The sequence below is a fragment of the Trachemys scripta genome, chromosome 10, assembly GCF_013100865.1.
Source record: "Trachemys scripta elegans isolate TJP31775 chromosome 10, CAS_Tse_1.0, whole genome shotgun sequence".
NCBI lineage: Eukaryota > Metazoa > Chordata > Testudines > Emydidae > Trachemys > Trachemys scripta.
The window spans coordinates 48,345,025-48,365,348 of NC_048307.1; the positions used below are offsets into that span (position 1 = coordinate 48,345,025).

The 20,324-nt window shown below is 51.3% G+C and overlaps 1 protein-coding gene across 1 annotated transcript in view; it reads right to left on the minus strand.

Annotated features, from left to right (window-relative positions):
- CSPG4 (chondroitin sulfate proteoglycan 4) overlaps positions 1-20,324 on the minus strand; it is a 76,841-nt gene that overhangs the window by 18,251 nt on the left and 38,266 nt on the right. The window contains exons 2-5 of the mRNA XM_034784446.1: positions 14,443-14,606; positions 7,582-11,157; positions 5,765-6,244; positions 4,975-5,151 (exon numbers count right to left, since the gene is read on the minus strand). Coding sequence (XP_034640337.1) covers positions 4,975-5,151; positions 5,765-6,244; positions 7,582-11,157; positions 14,443-14,606 — 4,397 coding nt within the window. The remainder of the gene's footprint in view (positions 1-4,974; positions 5,152-5,764; positions 6,245-7,581; positions 11,158-14,442; positions 14,607-20,324) is intronic.

Here is a 20,324-nt window from a genome sequence, read left to right on the forward strand (position 1 = left end):
CCTGGTGGGTTCCAGGACTAGCAGCTCCAAGAAGCAGTCATTTAATGGTGTCTAGACATTTTATCTCTGCATCCCATCCAGAGGTGACATGTACCCAGTCAATACGGGGATAGTCGAAATTCTCCATTATAATTGGGTTTTCTGTTTTTGTAGCCTCTCTAATCTCCCTCAGCATTTCACAATCACTGTCACCATCCTGGTCAGGTGGTCAGTCATATATTCCTACTCTTATTATTCAAGCATTGAATTTCTATCCATAAAGATTCTATGGTACTGTTTGATTCCTTTAAGATTTTTACTATATTTGACTCTATGCTTTCTTTCACATACAGTGCCACTCCCCCTTCTGTGATGCCTATTATATCAATATCTTCATTTAATTCTAGACACTCAAGTTTACCTATCTTTTTATTTAGACTTCTAGCATTTGTACACAAGCACTTATAAAATTCGTCAGTATTTAATTATCTGCCTTCATGTGATGTAACTGAATCTTGCAGTCCTTCCTATTAATGTTAAGTTTGTACAACCTAAATCTAGACCTAAATTGACCCGGCTAGGGTCCCTTTAAACAGCGAAGTCATTCATTTTAACAGCACAGAAATAGGCATGCAGCCATCCTTTCTGATGTTTGATTTCTTAAAAAAATGTCTACCGCTTTAAAACACCAGAGCAGATTTATTTGTTGAAGCCCCTCTGGAAACAATCCCTCCCCGAGCTGACACAAGTGGGGCTAGTCAGTGTGTCGACATGAACCCAGCGTCCTTAGGGGAAGGGCGGTTATCCTAATGGAAGTGCTGAAGGGGCCTGGGCTCTGTAACAAAGCTGGGTTTATTTCTGGGCTATGTTTTTAGCAGCACGCCCTGGGGGGATGCATATGTACATGTGAAGGCAGCTTGGTATTGCGGGAATGCACAGTAATGGACTGGGTAATAATAATAAGCCAACAGCTGAGGCTCCCCCCACTCCCGCATCCCACTCTTGCAAAGCAGCAGACACAATGGCCCTGCTGTCCCGCCAACAATGCCCTCCTAGCTCTCTGCTCGGGTTTCTCCCAATGCAGCAAAAAAGCAGGGCCGCTTGTGAATGGGTGTTTGGCCTTCCCAGCTCTGAGCGCATCCTTTGAGAGTTGGCAAGGCAGCAGCATCTCAGCGGAGCCAGAACAGGCGGGTGAGGTGGCTGGTCCTTTCTCGTGGTTGGAGTGCTGGCTCTGCCCACGTTCCCGTTGGAGAGCGTGGTTTCCGTGCCGTGTCAGAGGGGCAGGTTGAATGGGATCCAGAGCATTAACCAGGCAATTATAATACTCCTGGACTGTAGCACCTGTGATGGGGAGGGGAGGTGCTGCTGTGAGCTTGGCAGAAAAGGGATTAAAATGCTCTGTGACTAGAGGAAGCACCCCCAGTTGCCTGTGTCTGGAGCACAGGGGCTTGCTGGGTAGCAGGCCCAGGCCAACTCTGGGGAATAAGTTAAGTTCTCCCCAAGGCACTATTAGAGGGATGTCTGTGGGGAGCTGGGTGCTGAGTCAGGGACACTAGCTGGGGCAAGGGCTGGAGCTGAGGATGGTGCTTGGCTTCAGCCGCCCCGGATGTGTTTCTTTACCTCAGGCTCTGGCTGAGTGAAGCCCTGTGTGGTTTGAGTTTGGCCTTAAAGGTGCAGGGCTGTCTTTACATTCACCATTTTCCTTTACCATAAAGCTTGCCACAGAGGTGGTTCAAACCCCTCCTTGGGGTGCAGAACGCTTTCCTGCACCCACCAGCCGTTCAGCTCGCCAGACGCTAACTGAGCCCGCGATCCTTTGTGTGGCCTAATGTGCAGCACGCTGGATGGGGCCTCAGGAGACTTGGCTTCTAGTCCCTGCTCAGCTGCTGGCCTGCTGGGTGACCTCGAACAAGTCACAGCCCAGCTCTGTGCCTCAATTTCCCCATCGGTACAATGGAGCTACTGCTACTGCCCTCCTTTGTGAAGTGCCCCGAGATCTGCTGATGAAATGTGCTAGACAACAGCTAGGTAGTTATTATTATTATTGTACACAAAATACAAAGGCAGACAGAGAGGTGAAGCAATTTGCCCCAAGTCACACAGCAAGTCAGTGGCAAAGTTGGTCCTGGAGCCCAGGAGTCCTGGCTCCCACCCCCTTCTCTGGCCAGGCATGCACACTCGCCTCTCCCTGAGTTTTGCTTTTCACCTGCAGCTCCTGTGACTTCAGCTGGAGTCAGGGGTGCTCAGCACCTCTGCGAATCCAGCCCCAAGTTATAGGAACAGAAAGAAATGTTGTTCAATTAACCCTTGTGCTGTTGATGAATGGTGCGAGGGCCGCTTCCTTCATTAGGGCCAGGGATTAGCTCTTTCCACCTTTGTTGGCCCAGGCTGGGAGCTCTCCGAGCTCAGCTATCATTCGCAGAGAGCCCGCAGGAGCCTGTCTTGGCTGGATGTTAAAGCAGGTGCTTCCCTGGGGACTTGGTATCACTGAACTTGCCCCACTGTATCCAGTGACACTGCCAGCAGGATAATGTTCCTGTGACTGTGCTGGGCTCTTATTGCAGTACTTTGTGCTCATAATACTGGGTATGATAGTGCTTAACAGGGCAGGCCAGCGTCGTAACCCTGGTTAGAGACAGAGGCACAGACTAGCCCAAGGGCAAAGAGCAAGTTAATGGCAGAATGGAGAACAGAACCCAGAAGTCCTGAACCCCGCCCCCCACTCTAATCGCGGAAACCCTGCTTCCCAAATGACATCATGCCCCATTTTTCCCCAAGGGAGGGAATTCCCCTACTGCAGAGTCTCTTGTTTGGCCTCTGTGGGTTGATCTGCTGAGGGCAGAGTTTACCGGGGGCTGGCTCAGGAAGGTATTTGTCAATAGTGCCGATGCCAGCAGTCAGGAGCAGGAAGGACCCTCAGTTGGGGGCTGAGGCTTTCCAGGCACAAAGGCTGCAGTGGTGCTGAGCCCCGGCCCAGGTGCCAGGCCAGTGCCCTTCCAGCACAGGAGTGAAACTGGGGCGGGGCCTCCATTATCTGATCATGATGGACCCGTCTGACCTTAAGGAGTCTATGTAAAATCACCATGTAAGTGAGTCACACAGGCCAACCCTTTACAGAATCAGAGGCTGCAGAGTGGGCAATGCTGCCATCTTGTGTTCACCAGTGGCATTGCAAGGCAGAAGATGGAAAAACAGATGTAAGATTTGACTGAGTTCATTTACCATTCAAGGAGCAGGTTTTTTTCTCTCATAAAAGCATCCAGGTCAAGGGTCAGTGGAAAAACTGCACAAGTAACGCAACTGCCTCAGTTCAACTGCTTTTTGCTTCCCCACACTTTGCTTTGCCCTGGCACTGCTGGCAGCCAACTCCTTAGCAGCTGGAGCCGAAACCCACAACTTTCCTTAACCACCAGGGAGTCTTTTTGTTTTATAGTTTTCCTTCTCGCCTGACACCTGGGCTGGCATTTGACTTGTGAAAGCGAGTGGCTGATAGCCACGAGAACAGGCGCTGGGCAAGCTTTCTGCAGCCCAGTTCGGTGGATCATCTTGATCCGGATCTGCAGGCCCCTGTGATTCCAGCCCTTGGATCCCCACACACAGTTCTACCTATGCACCTCAATCCTGACCTGCAGCGCCCCAGTGATTCCAGCCCTGTACCCCACGCAGCTCTGCTGGTGCCCATCAGTCTGGACCTGCAACCTTCCCTGAGCCAATATCTCTTAGGGATTAAAATGCATCATTATTACACATGATCATATCAGCTGATTTGGTTTTCACCCAGGTCCTTGGGAGCAGTGTCTAATATGCTAACACCTGCTGCTCCACATGTCTTAGCATATCTTTGAGGCGGTCGGCCAGTGGATCAGTGACATGCACCAGCATCAGCAAACCCTGGCCCAGGGCATGATTGCTGGTCACCCCTAGTCTGTACGAAGGGAAGCACCGGATGCACACCTATCTTATGCATGCAGGAGGGATTCCGGCAGCACCATGCTGCCTTCTCCTTTCTCTGTTCAAACCCGCTGGGGCAGAGCACGTCACACTCCTAACACTGTCCTGGCCCAGTCCCCATCCCCGCCCCCTGGTCAGCCAGCAGTGTGCACTCAGCATGCAGGCTCAGGTAGAGTCACAGGGTTTTCAGCAGGGGCTTGCCCCTTTCCCCCTGAGTTAGGCTGACATGCCCCGAAAGGCTTAGGGAGCCAGCATGAATGCAGGGTGCGTTGCCCTCTCCCTGGGTCACACGTGGGCAGCAATAAGCTGTGTGCTGTGCTACCTGCTGTTCCTGCCCTGCTGCTGCAATGGCTCATCCTCTGCCCCCAACCCTGAGCAGTAGGGAAAACGGCCCGGATGTCATTTGCAGAGGAGCAGAAGAGCAGAGTGAGACCTGGCTCCCCCAGCCCCAGTGCAAAGTCAGGTTACCCAGAAGTGACTCTCTTCCCTGGGCTGAGTTGGAGGATGGCTGGGGATTAGACTCAGAGCTGGGCAAGCAGGACAGGGGGTTGCACAGGCCTGGTGAGGGCTGTGTGTGACAGGGTATGGCATGGATCAGCTGGGATGCATCTCCAGACTGGATGTTCCCCCTTCCTGCATTGGCACCTTGACAAGCATTGGGACACAGGACACAGCGACACAGACCTAGGCTGCATGGGGCTGCAGCAGCTGGGAGGGAATTCTCTTTAGTGGGAATGGGGGACTCTGTATTCTGGGGGTGGGGCAGGAGCAGTGCTGGGGCAGAGTAGGGCAGGGGGAGACAATCCCACTAGTCAGGAGGAAAGGGCAAGGAAAGGGCAGACAGGAGTGGGGGGTGAGGCGATGGGGGCAGATTCCTTCTGGGTCTGATTCCCCCTGGGAGTCTAATGGGTTGCAGAGGGGAGGGAGGAGATGCATGTTACTGCTCTGAGGGGGGAGGAGATGCTGCCCTGGAGGTTGTATGGCTGGCAGCTTGGGTCACAGGAGCAGAGGTCATGGAGTGTGTGTCCTGGCAGGGGAGGTTACCTGCAGTCCGGCGTTGATGGTGATTGTGGGCCCCTCGTCATTGCGTGGCACGACAGTGATGGAGACGGTCTTGGGCTGGCTCTGCCGGTTGACCTCGGAGGCGTTGGCCATGATGGTGAAGCTATCGGCCAGGGACTCGCTGCCGTCGTGCACGTACTGGATGTGCTGCTGCTCTACCTGCAGGCAATGCAGATCTGAGGAGTCTGGGAGGGTCTCACCCACTAGCAGGCTCCTCCGGGAAGCCACCGTGCGGGTGGGCCTGACCACTCCCTTGTGCAGGGATGCCAAGGCCAATGGAACTACAGTAGGGGTAGCACAAGGCCTGTGCTCATCAGAGCAGGCTCAAGTGGAGCCATACAGGGAACAGGTCATCTGAGCTGCCATGGGGAGCTGTGGCAGGAGAACTGTGGTGATAGGCCTCCTGTTCTGAGTTGTCCATCCAAGATGATCCCATCCCACAGACCTGACTGTGTGCACAAACACCCCTTCACCCCCCCGACACTTGGAGAAGATCTGTGCAGGGACCAAAGGCAGGAGGTGACCCTCTGTGCACCTTGAACATGAAAGAAACGTGGATCCCCTCAGCTGCTGTGTCTGTTCAGCTTCCTAACCTTCAGAATCCCTGAGGCCTGAGTCTGATCTTGCTTTGCACAGGTGTAAATGAGGAGTAACTCCACTGGGATCTGTGGAGTTCCACCACTGGGGGATCAGGATCAAGCCCCTGGGTTTTAACCTGGCACAAAGCCTATCTAGACATATCAGTCAGCCTCTGGAGAGGTCAGCTCCATACCTCATTCCAGGTGAAGAAGTGCAGGTTGCCCTCTTCAGGTCTGACTATGTTCTGGATGACGCCATGTCTCGGGGGCTCGGGAACCATGAACTCCACATTCAGGGCTGTGAAATAGGCGCTGGGGATGGTCAGGATGTCCGTGGAGAGGGTTATGGAGCTCCCTTCAGTCACTGTGATGTTGTGGATGTCCAGGGGGACTGAAAAGGGAAGGACTTCCAGGTCCACCACAATCCCCTCCAGGGTCTCTACCCCACTAGCCGTGACATCCACGGTGAATTGGTCGCTCTTCCCCTCAGGCCCAGAGTGCAGGTAGAGCACTTGGCTTTCGTTGATGTCCTCCTGGGTAAAGGACTGAATGGGGTTCAAGATGGGAGGCTCGTTGGAGGTGCCGCTGTGGTAAACCATCATCAGGGATCCTAAGCGCGGGGGACTGGTCACCGAGTAGATAATCTCCTGAGGAGGGATGTCCTCGTGGACTACCTGTGTCCATGAGAGAGAGAGAGAGTTGGCAAGGCCTGGTCGATTCCATTCTATGATGGGAGAGGCACTTCATTCTTTCTGGTGGGAGCAAGGTGTGACTCCTCCCCCATTCACACAGGGAGCCCCACTCTCAGTTGGACAAAAGCTCCTGGCAGTGCCCAAAGGTGTTAAAATGGGCATGATTTACAGAGCAGATGAGAGTGAGGCCTAGTCCATTCTACTGAATATCATGTGCCTGGACTCTGTTGCCTAGTGACTGGTTCATTTCCACCAATGACAAGGGGTGTCAAAGGCTACCACTCTGAGTAAGTATCATTGTACACCCACTGGGCACTGGTGGGAATGGCCGTGCAAGGAGCAGGGCAATGGAGAATATTGTATTCAGTGGAGCTGGTTCTTCAGGCTCCTTGTTTGCAGTATGGCTCTAACCTGAGAAGTGGCTCTGTAAAGATGGCATGGTGGGGTTCCATGCTCACTGTGTCTCCTGGCCCCCAGATCAGGTTTATGCAGATTGCAGCTACAAAGATGGGATTTGTTAGTGGCCAGCCTTGCAAACTCCCCTGAGATCTGAGAGCCAAGTGGGCCTCTCCCCTTCTCACACATCAGCAGTAATCGAGGCTCTCCAGGGCCAATTGTGCCTCCAGATCCACCTGTGCAACACCATTATCTCAGTGACACCTGTGCCAACCCACCGAGACCTGTTGAGGACATAACCTCAGACAAAAGGATTGCACAGGGTTAGCAGAATTTGGACTGTAGGATCTTCATTAGCAGTGCTGATGCACAAGATGGTACGGACTCAGTCTGACTCCCAGATCCCAGGGGTGTTTGCAGGGCTGGGCAGTTAGAACTGTATCCACACCCAACCTCCACCACCCCATCTTTTTACATGCAGAATGAGAAACTTTGATCTGGAAATTGGTGAGTGAGGATAACCCCGGAATCCCAAAAGGCAAAAGTACTGAGTCATTCTTCGCGGTAAAACCGCAGTTTAAGGGATACGTTTTCCATGCACCTCTCTTTGGGAACTCCGCAGAGCACAGTAACTCCAGCCCTCAATTGTTTTCAGGGCTGATGTGTCTTGTGCAAGGCAATTGTCACTGTGCATCATCCTCCCTGTGGGATACACCTGCATTCACAGATTATTAGCCTGTCAGTAGGAAAGATGTGCTGGGAAAATTCATGCCCGTTCTAAGCTCTTTCCCCTATTCAATTCCAAGAAGGTCCTGTAGGATTTACTAGCAGAATTTTGCTATCCCATGTCCTGTAGCCAGGAAGACACATGGGGGGAGGGTGAATAAAAGCATGGGGAGATGCCTACAGAAGGTGTTACTTACCAGTAAATAGTCTTTCTTAATCTCAACCGGTTCTCCTTGGAAGATGTGTATCTTCTTGAGGTGGATGATGGTCAGGGGACTAGGATGGGTGTCCAGGAACACAGTGATCTCCAGCGTGTCTTCTACAGCCACCTGGTTAGCTTCCACAGAGAACTTGAACTTGTCCTTGGCATTCCTGCTGCTGTTGTGCTGATAGATCACTTCTCCTGCCAGCAGATCCTTCTGGGAGAAGGAAGTCACTGGCTGGCCCCCTTTCAGCACCACCCCCCACCTTGGCGGGGTAGTAATCTGGAACCAGATTTCCTCGTCGTTCCTTATGTCCATGTTGGTCTCCAGGCTGAGGATGGAGGAGTCAATGGTCCCCTGGCTCCCTTGGTGGATGACTAAGCCAGTGTTGTTGACAATTTGGATGTAGGGGTCCGAGGCCTGTACTTCCAGGAGGGCTGCAGTTTGGTGCAGGCCGTCAGACACCTGCAGCTGTATCCAGCCCCGGTCTGCTCCGGAATGGACAAAGAGTATCTTCTTCTTCCTCAAGTCATCCTGCGTGAAGCGATACACCTGGCGGCTCCTGTCATCAGTGGAAATGATGCTACCAAAGAGAATGTCCTTCCTCACCAGCACCAGCTGTGTGTCAGAGAATCCGGAGTCCTGGTCTGTGAAGGCGATGTCATTGGTGGTCAACAGGCGCTGCCCGTTCCGCACTACGTTGAAGACCTTGCTCACTACCTGGACTGGCGGGTGGTCATTGATGGGCTGGATGGAGACTCTGAAGACACCTCTCACCTCCTCCGCATCAGAGTCAGCACTACCCTCGTCCTGCTTGATGGCCACAAATGGGATATCATCCTCTGTGGTCTCAGAGTTGTCATGCTGATACAGAAGCCTGCCCTGGAGAATGTCCTCATTGGTGAATTCTGTTATGAGGGAAGGCCAGTTGGATGGTGTCCTCCAGACCAGCTTCCCATGCGTCGGCCCTTCAATCACCTCATACAGGTAGTCCATGTTATTCAAACTCCTCACAAACAGGTGGTCCTTGGAGATGACGGCCTGCCCTCCTTCCAGGACAGATAGAAGGACATTGGTCAGGACAGGTGCATCTGGGTCACCCCCAATGCTTATCATATAAGTGTACATGGGGGAATACTGGGCATCAGCAATGACACGGAACTGGAAAGAGTCCTCAGTCTCTTTAGAGTTTCTGATTGTTGCACTGTAGCTTAGGTGTTTTCTCTGCAAGTCCTGTTGGGTAAATCCAAAGCCCTCTGTCAGCCTGCTACCAAGAAGCTCAAGGTTCCCCTTTTTGGGTGCCTGGATTATCATGTAGTAGAAGGAAACTGGGTCAGAGCTTGGATCCTCCAATACTGCTTCCATTTCCCTGGTAGTGATGTTTTGATGCCGCCTATTCTTCATCTGAAGGGGGACCAGGGTCCTCATCTTGATGGTGGCCTTCTTGATCCTGATTAGGAAAGTGTTGTTTGGTAAGGTCTTCTGGCCAACTTGGACCTCGAACCTCAGCTTCTCCATTACATCTTCCAGATGGTGCTCAGGATCCAGGCTGAAGTACTGTATGCGCCCTTGCACAATGTCCTGCTGGTGGAAGGACTCAACTCTCTTCCATTCCCCCCCCATGCTCCCTTGCTTCTGAACTTCGCCATACCAGAGAGGCTCTGTGAGGCGATACAGGATGTTCACTCTTTGTTTCACGGCATTGGTCTCCACGGAGAGGTTGGCTGTGGTAATTGGAACGGCACTTCCTTGTGAGACAAACAGGCCAGTGTTGTTGCGCACTTGGATGTCAGGCTCTATAGCGATGACTCTTAAAGTGGCCACCGGGCTTCTTACCAAGCCATCACTAACTTGGAAGATGACCTGTAACGCTGGGCCGTTCTGGTGGACGTAGACCACGTTGCCCGCTTCCAGATCCCTGCAGGAAAACTCTTCTGTGGGCACCCCAGGCTTAAAGTCATATTCCACGTAACCTTCTTCCATCCTCTTGCCACCAAGCAGCTGGAATTTCAGACTGTCACAGGGTGTGTCGTCATCAAGGGCCTGGATGATGTCCATGCTTAGATGCTTTCGCGTATGCTCCAGAATCACCATGAGGTCTCCGTGGGGGAAGATCACCTGCGGGGCATCATTGATGGGGTTGATCTTTATTGGCAGCAGGTATGTCTGGCCTTGCCTTAAACACTCAGGAATCCCCTTTCGGGTCGTGACAGTTACCTCCAGCATCAGCTGATCCATGGGACCCTCAGAGCCATCATGAACATACTTGACTTTCCGATTCACTATGTCTAGCAATGTGAATTTCCTTCTGCTCCTAGAGCTGTGGCTGTCTAGTTCCAGCTGGCCATGCCTGGGTTCGTTTGTGACACTAAAGAGGACTTGAGACTGTCTGATATTTGCGCTGCTTAGGTCTATTGTCGGTTGGGTATGTTGCCATTCCAGGAAGGCTGTGCTTCCTTCAGCTATGACCAAGGGGCTGACGTGCAGCAATTTGGTGAAGTTAGCAAAGGCAGGAGGGAGGTTGGGGTCAAGGTGGCATGGTTCTACCACCGGGCCTAATGCTCCCTGCCAAACATCAGGAGTTGGGGTGATGGGTGCCTCGTCCCGCTCATATGCATCCTCATAATCTGAGTACTGCTCCTGCATCCTGCAGCCGGATGTTATGTCCTTTGTGACCAGAGCGTCTTGCAGGCTCTTCTTCTCCAGGTTGACCCTCAGGTCCTCCATGCAGCCAATGAAGGAGCTGTTGGCAGTGCTGCCCCCTGAAGTGAAAGCAAGCCGGCGTTCCTTTAGCCTGTGTGAGGCATTTTCATTCATGCCGCCAACGAAGAGGCTGCCCTGGAGATCGAGGTAGCTGTGGATGCCCCTGTTGGAAGTCCTCGAGGCATAGTAGTCGACAAGGATCTCAAACTTGTAGATGTCCACGTGGAGCTTCACGTAGTGCTGCTGCTCGTCACTGATGAAGATGTTATTGTGCAGGATGACGGCCCCATTGCCTTTCTCCACCACCCCTCTCAGGCGCCCGTCGTAGATCTCCAGGTACAGGAAGTCATTCTGCAGCCCTGACTGGTAGATCAGGGGGGCGTGCTTGATGCTCGTCATGATCACAAACTCGATAGTCCCTTCTTCCCTCGCACTCCACCCCGGGAAAGCGATATAAGAGTGTGGGCCCGGGAAGCCGAAGGGGTCATCTGGCCCGGCAGAGAACTCCTCGCTGCACCCCTCTCGAACCTCATGGAACATTGTAGAGCCAGCATCAGATGCCCATGGAGAGAGAACATCAAGGCCATTGAACTTCGCCATATGGAGGCAGCCTCTGAATGGAGAGCTGGACCCAGTGAGGTATGGCAGCTCCAGACTCCCTGTCCCGCCCACATAGAGGCCGTACTGAATGTCCAGCCGCTGTAGGGGACCTGGGATCTCCACAGAGGTGTTAAAGAGGCCATCCACGGTCAGAGTCATCCTACCGTCTCCCACCGACAGCTCAGCATCGTGGGTTACTAGATTATTGAGGCGTGGCCCTGCTGGAGACTGGATCGTCACTTCTTCTGAGCCCAGCTCTAGTCTGACCTGCAATGAGAGCGGGTGAAAAGTGGAGTTAGAATCTTGGGACAAGCCGAAAGTTCTCTGGGATGGACAAGGATACAGGGCATGGCCTGGGTGTCCTTGTGCCCCAATGATCTCCAGCTGCCAAGACAGCCCCTTGGGGCAATGAGCCTCCAGATACAAGTCACAGCAGCCCTAAGTCTGCTCCCATTTATGCTGGGGACCAGCCCAGTTTTAGGCTGGCCTTGGGATAAGGACAGCTTAAAGATGGCTTAAAGATATCCTTGCTCTGCCCTCCCCTCTGGTTTTGCACCAAGCACAGTTCCATAGGACTGGGAGATCCAGACCTCTTTCTTCTTCTGTTATGAAGATATAGCTGTTTCAGGATTGGCTGATGTGCTCTTGTCCTGTGAGCCCAGCCTTGCAGAAAATGTTATGGGTCTCCAGCCAGACAACTAAAACTCACACATCAGAAAAAGCAGGTCCCTGCCCCAAAGAGCTTCCCATCTCTTTAATGTTAAAAACAAAGAAGGAAATTAAATGCAAAAATGATGCCGAGGCAATTGTAAGGTTGCATAGTTAAAATAAAATTTAAAATGTAATGCAAAAACAACGGGGGCCAATTTCTCTTCAAGTGTAAAAGTGCAAAGCTGCATTGAACTCAAAGGAGCTAAACCCATTTGTGCCAACACAGAATTTGGCCCAAAAGCAACATTAACATGGCTTCTTTGCACATCCTGGAGACATTGACATAGACAGAGCTATATTAAGCAGCACATTTCAGAAGGAAAAACAGGAATAGGAAATACAGGGCAACTTACTGATGCCGCCTTAATGTTGCATTAATGCGATTTGTTGCACCCGAACGCACAGGGCGATCGATTGTCATGTAAAAAGCTCAGCATATGGCACAGATATGACACAGATGTGACACAGACCTGATAACTAATCCGTTCCCCCCATACCTAGAATGGGCAATACATTTGGGAGCTGTTGATAGCTGTTGGCAAGTGCTGGCTTTTGGAGGGTGGTCGCTGTGGATGTGCACATACATGTAGACAGTCTAGGTAATTCAGCGATAGGTCTTTCTCTGCTGCTTGTAACTGGGCTGTCTATCAATCTGTCTTGTAATTAAGCATGTGTCTGGTGCTCATCAGTTAGGGCTTGGGGGTCCCTTAGCCTGTGCATCTGTCCAGGAGCATAAGGAGAAGTCAGAAAGTCCTTTATGCCTCTGCACAGGCTGCCTAGACTAAACGTCTGGGTGTGCCGGGGTGAGTAGGTACCTGCGGCTCTCACCCTGGAATGGGGGAGAGGGGCATGGCAGGAAGTGGGTGGGGTTTGGCTGTACCTCTCCCCCAGTGTGCTGGCCTGCAGAGCTGAACTGGGGTGGAGTAATAATTTATCGCTGGATTTATAGGTGCTGGAATTAGGAGTTCTGGGAGTGCTGCTGCACCCTTCTGGCTTGAAGTAGTAACAAACACCAAATACATGGTTTCTGCCTTCAGCACCTCCACTATAAAAATTGTTCCAGCACCCCTGGCTGGGATGGTTCAGCGAGGGTGGTGGAGTTGTGGATCAATTGATTGTCTGTCTGTCTGTCTGTCTGTCCTTCCCTCCCGTCTATCCATCCTAAGATACTCCCCCAGCCCCTCCACAGTATATCGAATTTGAGTGCCAGACACTTTTGCTAAAGGCTCCCTCCTCTTGGCTCCCACCCTGTCTCTGGGCCTGGATCAGCAGCTCCCATCCAGGCTCGTGTCTTGGTAGGTCAGATGGGAGCAGCGTTTTGCAAGCAGTGGGGGCAGAGATCCTCATTGGCTGCAATGCTCTACCTCCCCCTCCCACACAGAGACCAGCCCTGTGCTGACTCTTCATTCCTGATGTCCTCATTGCCTAGGGGCTGGCTTGGCTCTGCTCCGTAACCACTGCTCTCCCTGCCTGCCAGGGAAATAGCAGGCTAGGTTTCCTCAGCCGTCCCCACAAAGAGCAACCTCGGAGCCGGGCTAAGTAGAGGGTTGGAGGAAGGAACCTGAGGGACGAGGCGGGCGGGATCTCTCCTGACAGATGGCCTCCATTAGAGAAACCTCAACCCATCGTCTCCCAGGCGCTCAGCCTGCCAGGCTCTGTAGTCCGTGGGGCAGCCCTGGCAGCTCTCTTGGGACTAGGGCGGTGTGGGGGAAGGGAATGTGTGTTGGGGACACTCCTTCTTGTTCTTTCTTTGTGACAGACCCTGGTACAACCACACAGACAGGGGGTTCATCTCTCTGCCCCACTCACCCCTGCAGCAGTCTGGGCCTTTTCCCAATGGATGCCCTGGATTTGGACAGTGGGTCGCTTTTCTGGAGCTGGCCCACCTTGCTACCGGACTGTCAGCAGGTGCGGCATTAGCAACAGGCTCTTGTGCCATGCTTGCACGACATCCTGATGGTTGCTACCTGGGCAGGTGGCAGGTGGGCTTGGATTAAGGGCTTTCAGAGCTAGGTAAAATAGCCAGCTTCACAGTGAAGGTGTTGGGGGGAGGGATGCTACAGGCTCTGTCTCACCACGATTAGCAGAGCTCCTGATTAGCAGCCAGGGGAAGTGGGGGAGGGATGGCTCAGTGGTTTGAGCATTGGCCTGCTAGACCCAGCATTGTGAGTTCAGTCCTTGAGGGGGCCATTTAGGGAACTGGGGTAAAAATCTGTCTGGGGATTGGTCCTGCTTTGAGCAGGGGGTTGGACTAGATGACCTCCTGAGGTCCCTTCCAACCCTGATATTCTATGAGTCTATGACAGAGGGCCAATTAAAAACAACTGTAGGGTTCAGCACAGGTGGTGCGACCTGCTCTCAATTGTACTGACACACTGGACAAAAGGCCAAGACCCACCCTCCCTCCTGGAGTTTCCTATCAAAGCCAGAGCTCCCTCCTGAGCTGTCTGTTTCCGGGGCTTCCCCCTACAGGATGTCCTGTCCCCCCCGCTCAGTGTCCTTTGCCTTAGACACGCCTGCTTGGTCTGACTGCCAGGGGAGGTAGCGCTGCACTCCTGATCCCTGCTGAGCCTGGTCCCACAGGGTGTTTTGTGGCCTTGGTTAGTATCCAAAGAGAAGACGCTGTCCTTAAAAACGTGCGGCATGGGTGGGCATTACTGCCCAAATCACACTGCCAGACTCACCCCCCCCTCCTTCCCCCAAGATCCCAGCCTCCCCACCGGGCTTCTCACACTGGGTCAAATCTCGGGGTAAGCAGGTACAGCCCCACTGATGTCAGCGGAGACCTGCCCGCCAGTAACCTTGCTATGCCTGCTGCAAGGAGGAGAGAGCATTGCTGACCTGCAGGACGCCGGAGCGGAGCTCCACCAGGAGATAGTCAGTCTGTCCCGCAGCCAGGAAGAGGAGCCCACTCCGCTGGCTTGTTGAAAACTGCAGGTGGAGCTGGACTGTGCTGTACGCCTCCACCAAGGGCATCTCCATGTAGCCGTCTCCAAAGAAAGAGGCTGAGAGGGAAAGAGAAGAGGTTCAGGGCCTGGGCTCCTGTTAGGTGACTCAAGCACCACATGGGGCCAAGAAAACCCCCCTCCTCTCCCCTGCAGAAGGGCCTCTGCCCTGTGACCTAGCCGTGGGGCTCCCTTTGTAGACCATCAGCTGTGTTCCTAGGCAGTCCACCAGAGGTTGCTGGTGAGCAACATGCAGCTGTCCAGTCAAAAGGGTGGACGTTTGGTCTACTGGATGGGAACTCAGGAGATCTGGATTCTATTCCCCACTCTGCCACTGCCCTGATGGGTGACGGCAAATCACTTAACCGCTTTCTGCCTTTGCTTCCCCTCCCACCCTTTGTCTGCCTTAGCTGTTAGACTGTAAGGTCTTTGGGGCATGGACGACCCAAGAGTACCTAGTCTCGACGGTACCTAGCACATTGTGGCCCTGATCTAATCTGGGGCCTCTGGCTCAACTGCACTACAACTGGGGCTGAGCGTCTTGCCCCCATAACGCCAGCTGCAGCCAGGCCAGGATGAGAGATGGGGAGTTAGGGATTAAAGCCAGCTCTTTCACTTGGCAGTGCAGAGCAGCTACTGTCTGCAAGAACTCAAGTGTCTTCGCTATTCGGGTTTATTTTTTTCTGAGCAATCTTTTGTTTTTAACCTCAAGGAACCATTTACGGGGCTAAATTAATGGGAGATCTAATCTCCTTGCTGGATTTCCATTAGCCAGGAACTGAAATACTCTAACCTCTCCAGCCCCTGTGTTGTTTCATCGCCCTGCAGCATTCAAAAACCCTGTGAAAAGCAAACACAAATACAACTGGAGGAAGCTGCACATACCCCTCACTGTCACTAGGTGGGGAAAGCAGGTCAGCAGACTAACACAAAACTGTCTTTTTTTGCTACCTGCTGCCCTCCTGAAGAGTGTTATAAAACCTCTCACTCTTCTGGTGTTCAGCAGTGCATATTTAATAGAATATTAGGGTTGGAAGGGACCTCAGGAGGTCATCTAGTCCAACCCCATCCTCAAAGCAGGACCAATCCCCAGATCCCTCAAGGATTGAACTCCCAACCCTGGGTTTAGCAGGCCAATGCTCAAACCACTGAGCTATCCCTCCCCATGCAGAGGGCAGTGTTATTTAAGCAGCTTCCCTCTGTTCCTCTCAGAGGTCCCTATTGGTGTCACCTTCAGGAGCTGCCCAGCTCTGACAGGAACATGCTTCGCTCCACAGAAATGTGTTGCAAGTTGTTGGGCATCGGCAGCACAGGAAAAAGGAAGGAAAGTGCTTCAAACAAATCCTTTCCCCTTTCCTGGGTGTCCCTTTCCAATGGGATGCCATAGAGCTGGGTGGTAAAGACGAGGAAGGCTGAGTTTCTTCTTAGAGTGCAGCTAGCATGAGATTGGGCTGGAGCGAGATCTTTCCTGTCATCTTTTCACAAGAGCTGGTGTGTGAGCCCCAGCGTTCTGGCCAAATTTCAGTTTCGGACATAAGGCTTCAGTAGCCGGAACCTCAACTGGTGTAAATCAGTGTAGCTCCATTGAAGTTAATAAAACGACCTAGATGTACACCAGCTGAGGATCTGGCCCGCTGACCTTATTCTCCCCTTTGTTTTAGGCAAAGTGTATGTATATTCTACCAAAATTTCCTCTGCCGTTGCAGTTGGATACTGTATTCTTCTTTATTCTCGGGTACACTACTGCGTGCTGTTGCTTTGGACCGTTCAATAGTTGCTGAATTTCACCCCCAAAGTGGCTTCTTTTCGGTGATAGGGAAATGTATTCTTTTATATGTCTGCGTGTGCACAATGTATATCTGTACAGCTATCTATTTTCCATACAAAAAAAGCACATTCAAAGAGTTTAAAATTACAAAATCAAGCATTCCAAAGTTTGTAAATGCTAGAATTAGGAGCAATCAGAAAAAAACATGTGCTCCTGTAGTTAAAGATGCTCTCAGAATGCACATGTCCAAGGGGGCAGAATTAAAGTTGCTAAGGCAACCCAAATTCTGGCATTTCCTAACTTTTAAAACTTTTGAGTGCTTGACTTTGCAAAGTTTTAGAACATTTTAATGTAGTTTTTGTATATGTGTGTGTGTGTATATGTATTACTTAGTCCATCCCATGCTTTTCTGCACATTGGGCTACCTACATTTGCCATCCTTGCCTGACAACTGCCCTTCTCTCCAAATCTTCCCATTTCATGTAGAGGTGCTTGATGTTGTTCAGAACTGTTTGATTCCATGCCATTCGCAGTCTTCCTCTCTTTCTTCTTGCTTTTTCTGGCTTCCATTCAAGGGCGGTATTTGGTAAGTGTTCTTTTTCCATTCTCAGCACATGTCCCAGCCACTGATGTCTACTTTTGTAGATTACTGGTGAGAGGTATGTGTGTATGTATATGCACATATAATATGTATATGTGTATAGTATATATATGCATATATGTATAGAATATGTGTAGATAAATATACAGACACAGTCCCAATCCATGCAGTCTCTTAAATAAATATACAAGTTTAAAACAAAACTTTGCATGTTCCAGAAGCAACCTTAACTCTGCCCGGTATCACTGCCCAGTTTCAACGTATAGATCAGAGATTTTCTTACATTTTCCCATCCTCCATCGCTGTTGTCACAAAACACTGCTCATCTATCACAGACCCTTGCTGGTTCACCCATTGGTATCCAAAGACACCAACATCTTGCCTCTTATCCTTTGTATACAGAACAGAGACTTGACTCTGCCCAATCCCAACAACCGTTTATGATCAAACTATAGCATGGCGCACCTTGGGGGACAGTCTTTGAGGATAAGAGGGTTTAGGGCTTGGCTTCTTTGAATGCTACAGCCAGCATTTTCAAATGTGCACTACCTAAAATTAGGCATCTAACCCCATACTTAGGTATTTAAGGAGTCCGATTTTCAGAGGCACTGACCTGTCTATGTCTTTCTCCCTGGCCATGCCCCCTTTCCTGGCAGCCATGAAGCGGGGTGGCAAAGGAGCCACCATAACAGTTCCCCACTACAGCAGGTTCTGCCGATGCAGGAGAGATTGTCTAGAGGCTGGGTCTGCTGGGTTTCGAGCCATTTTGCATCAGTGGAATGCTGCTTAGGCCCAGGCCTCTCATGTCTTCAGTGGATTTACTCCTGATTTACCACTGGTACATATGAGAGGAGAATCCAGCTCACTCCTTGCAGTTTGTTTGCCTTCAAACAGCTCCTAAATATCAGCTGCCTTTAGGTCTCTGATTTTAGGAATTTCAGAGTTGTGACCAAACTATCACATTCTACGTGACACGTTTGCAGTTTTTAAGGATCTCCGAAGCTTTCCTGCTTGACTTGAGATTGAGCTCAGTTATCTCAGTGACTGAAGCTGACAGCTTCTAGAACTGACAGGAAATTAACCAGGCTTATCCCCTGCAGGTAAAATTTGCTAATACAGCCTGCAGAGCAAACGGAAAGCAAACACAGCACTTGGTGACTGCAGAACAGCATCTGTAAGGGACAGTTTGAAATAAGCCCATCATTGGAAAGGTTACAGATAATTACACTGGCTTGCCTGGAAGAGGCAAAGCCAGGGCTCCTGCCTCTTTGACATATTTTCTTATAGATTCAAAATCCTGTGTTTGTTTTTTAGCTAAACCTTGCTCCTTTGCTGCTCTACTCCTACCCATCACTTTCTCCTATGTAGACGTTTGCCACCTGAGCTTTCAAACAGTCTTCTGAATCCCAACCTTTAGGGACAGCCTCACGGCTTCAATAACTTAGGGCGTCCCTGATGTTATTTAGACACGTAAACAGTGTTTTCATTCACCTGCAGAGCGGGAGCTGCCCATTGGTGTCTAGGGTGACCAGACAGCAAGTGTGAAAAATCGGGACGGGGGGTGGGGGGTAATAGGAGTCTATATAAGAAAAAGACCCAAAAATCGGGACTGTCCCTATAAAATCGGGACATCTGGTCACCCTATTGGTGTCCCTTTGAGAATTACATATGTATTACATGTATATTACACCCACTTTTGGCTGAGCAGAAGAAGCAACATGTACACGCTTGTGCTTGTTTGAAACTCGCCCTCCTAGTTAGCGCTGGGCACAGCCGCCAGCACATCTGAAGTGCTTGCTCATTTCCTGGTTGTTACACATGCCCTTGGAAGCCTGTTACACATGTGTCATTTTGGAAGCCTGGCCCAGATGAATCACAAGAGGTGTGCTTTCAGCCACGAGGGCATTGTAAGTCACTGTCCTCTGAACATTGCTGCTCTGGCCTTTTTTAAAAATTAGATTTGCCTTTCTTTATTGCGTTGGCTGTTTCACTAGGAGGCACTCTTCTCTCTGAACCAGCGCCTGGCTGAGGCAGGAGCCGGCAAGGCACTGCTAGATGTGTACGTAGGTACTTAATTGGGCATGACTTTGTGCTCTCTATCTTACCTTTACATTTCTACGGCCAGGGCCGGCTCCAGGATTTTTGGCCGCCCCAAGCAGCCAAAACAAAAAAACAAAAAAAGCCGCGATCGCGATCTGTGGCGGCAATTCGGCGGGAGGTCCTTCGCTCCCAGGCGGAGTGAGGGACCGTCCGCCAAATTGCTTCCGAATACCTGGATGTGCCGCCCCTCTCCGGAGCGGCCGCCCCAAGCACCTGCTTGAGAAGCTGGTGCCTGGAGCCGGCCCTGTCTACGGCATCGGCCTGCTTGCAGGGGCAGCTGCCATTTTGTGAGCAGAGCTGAATGCAGCATGTTTCAGAGGAAACACACACTGTGCGCTGGCTCACAGAGAATTCCCTAAATTTTTGTTTCCCTGCTTCCCTTCATCTGAAGGAAGTGGCATCCAGACTGATGGTAAATGGCTGCTCTGCATATGGAAGAGCACAATCTTTGAATGAGCGGTAACCCTGAGCTTCTGATTAATGACATCTTTTAATAGGTTAGGCTAGAGGGAGCATGGTCTAGCGGATATGCTGTTGGACTGGCTTCTGTTCTTCGTTCTGATACTGACCTGCTGAGTACCCAGACCCCCTCTTCTCTGTACTTCTGTGTCCCTTGCCACCCTTTGACTTCTCTATTTAAGCTGTAAGCTCTTTGGCTGTCTTTCCCTATGGGTGTCTTCACTGCAGAGCTCAGCCGGGGATGGACGCCTAGGTTAGCCAAGCCCAGGTGTGAGATCGCATCCCCAGTGCTAAGGGAACACTCAGGTCAGACCTGTGTAGCTGCATCCACGCTGGGACAGTGGTAAACCTGGGTGAGGTGTTGGGATTTCTGGGGGCATATCCCTTGGTTCTTAGTGCTGCATGAAGTAGAAAGGCAGGAAAACATGGCCCCTGGGGTACTGTGGGAAGGTACTGGAGGAATATCAGGACCTGGGTTCTGTAACCCAGTTAACATCCTGTATCCATGCTGCAAAGTAGGTGGGTTAGACTAGAGCTCCCTTAAAGCGAAATGTGGGCTCTAACCTGAGTAAGCCCAGGTTCCAAACTCATATGAACCCAGCTAAAAGGCATTTGTGTGCAGATGGTAGGGGGGCATAGGGCTAAAAGCCAGGTAAGAGCTTGAGCTAACTCTGCAGTGAAGACACACCTATGTGTTTGTACGGTGCCTAGTGCCATGTAGCTCAGATCTTGGTTGGGGCCTCTAGCTCCCACTGTAATACAAATAGTAATAAATAGGGTTGGGAGTTTGACCCTGGCCTTGGTAATCAGATTCATAGTTTGTGAGGCCAGAAGGGACCATTCTGATCAT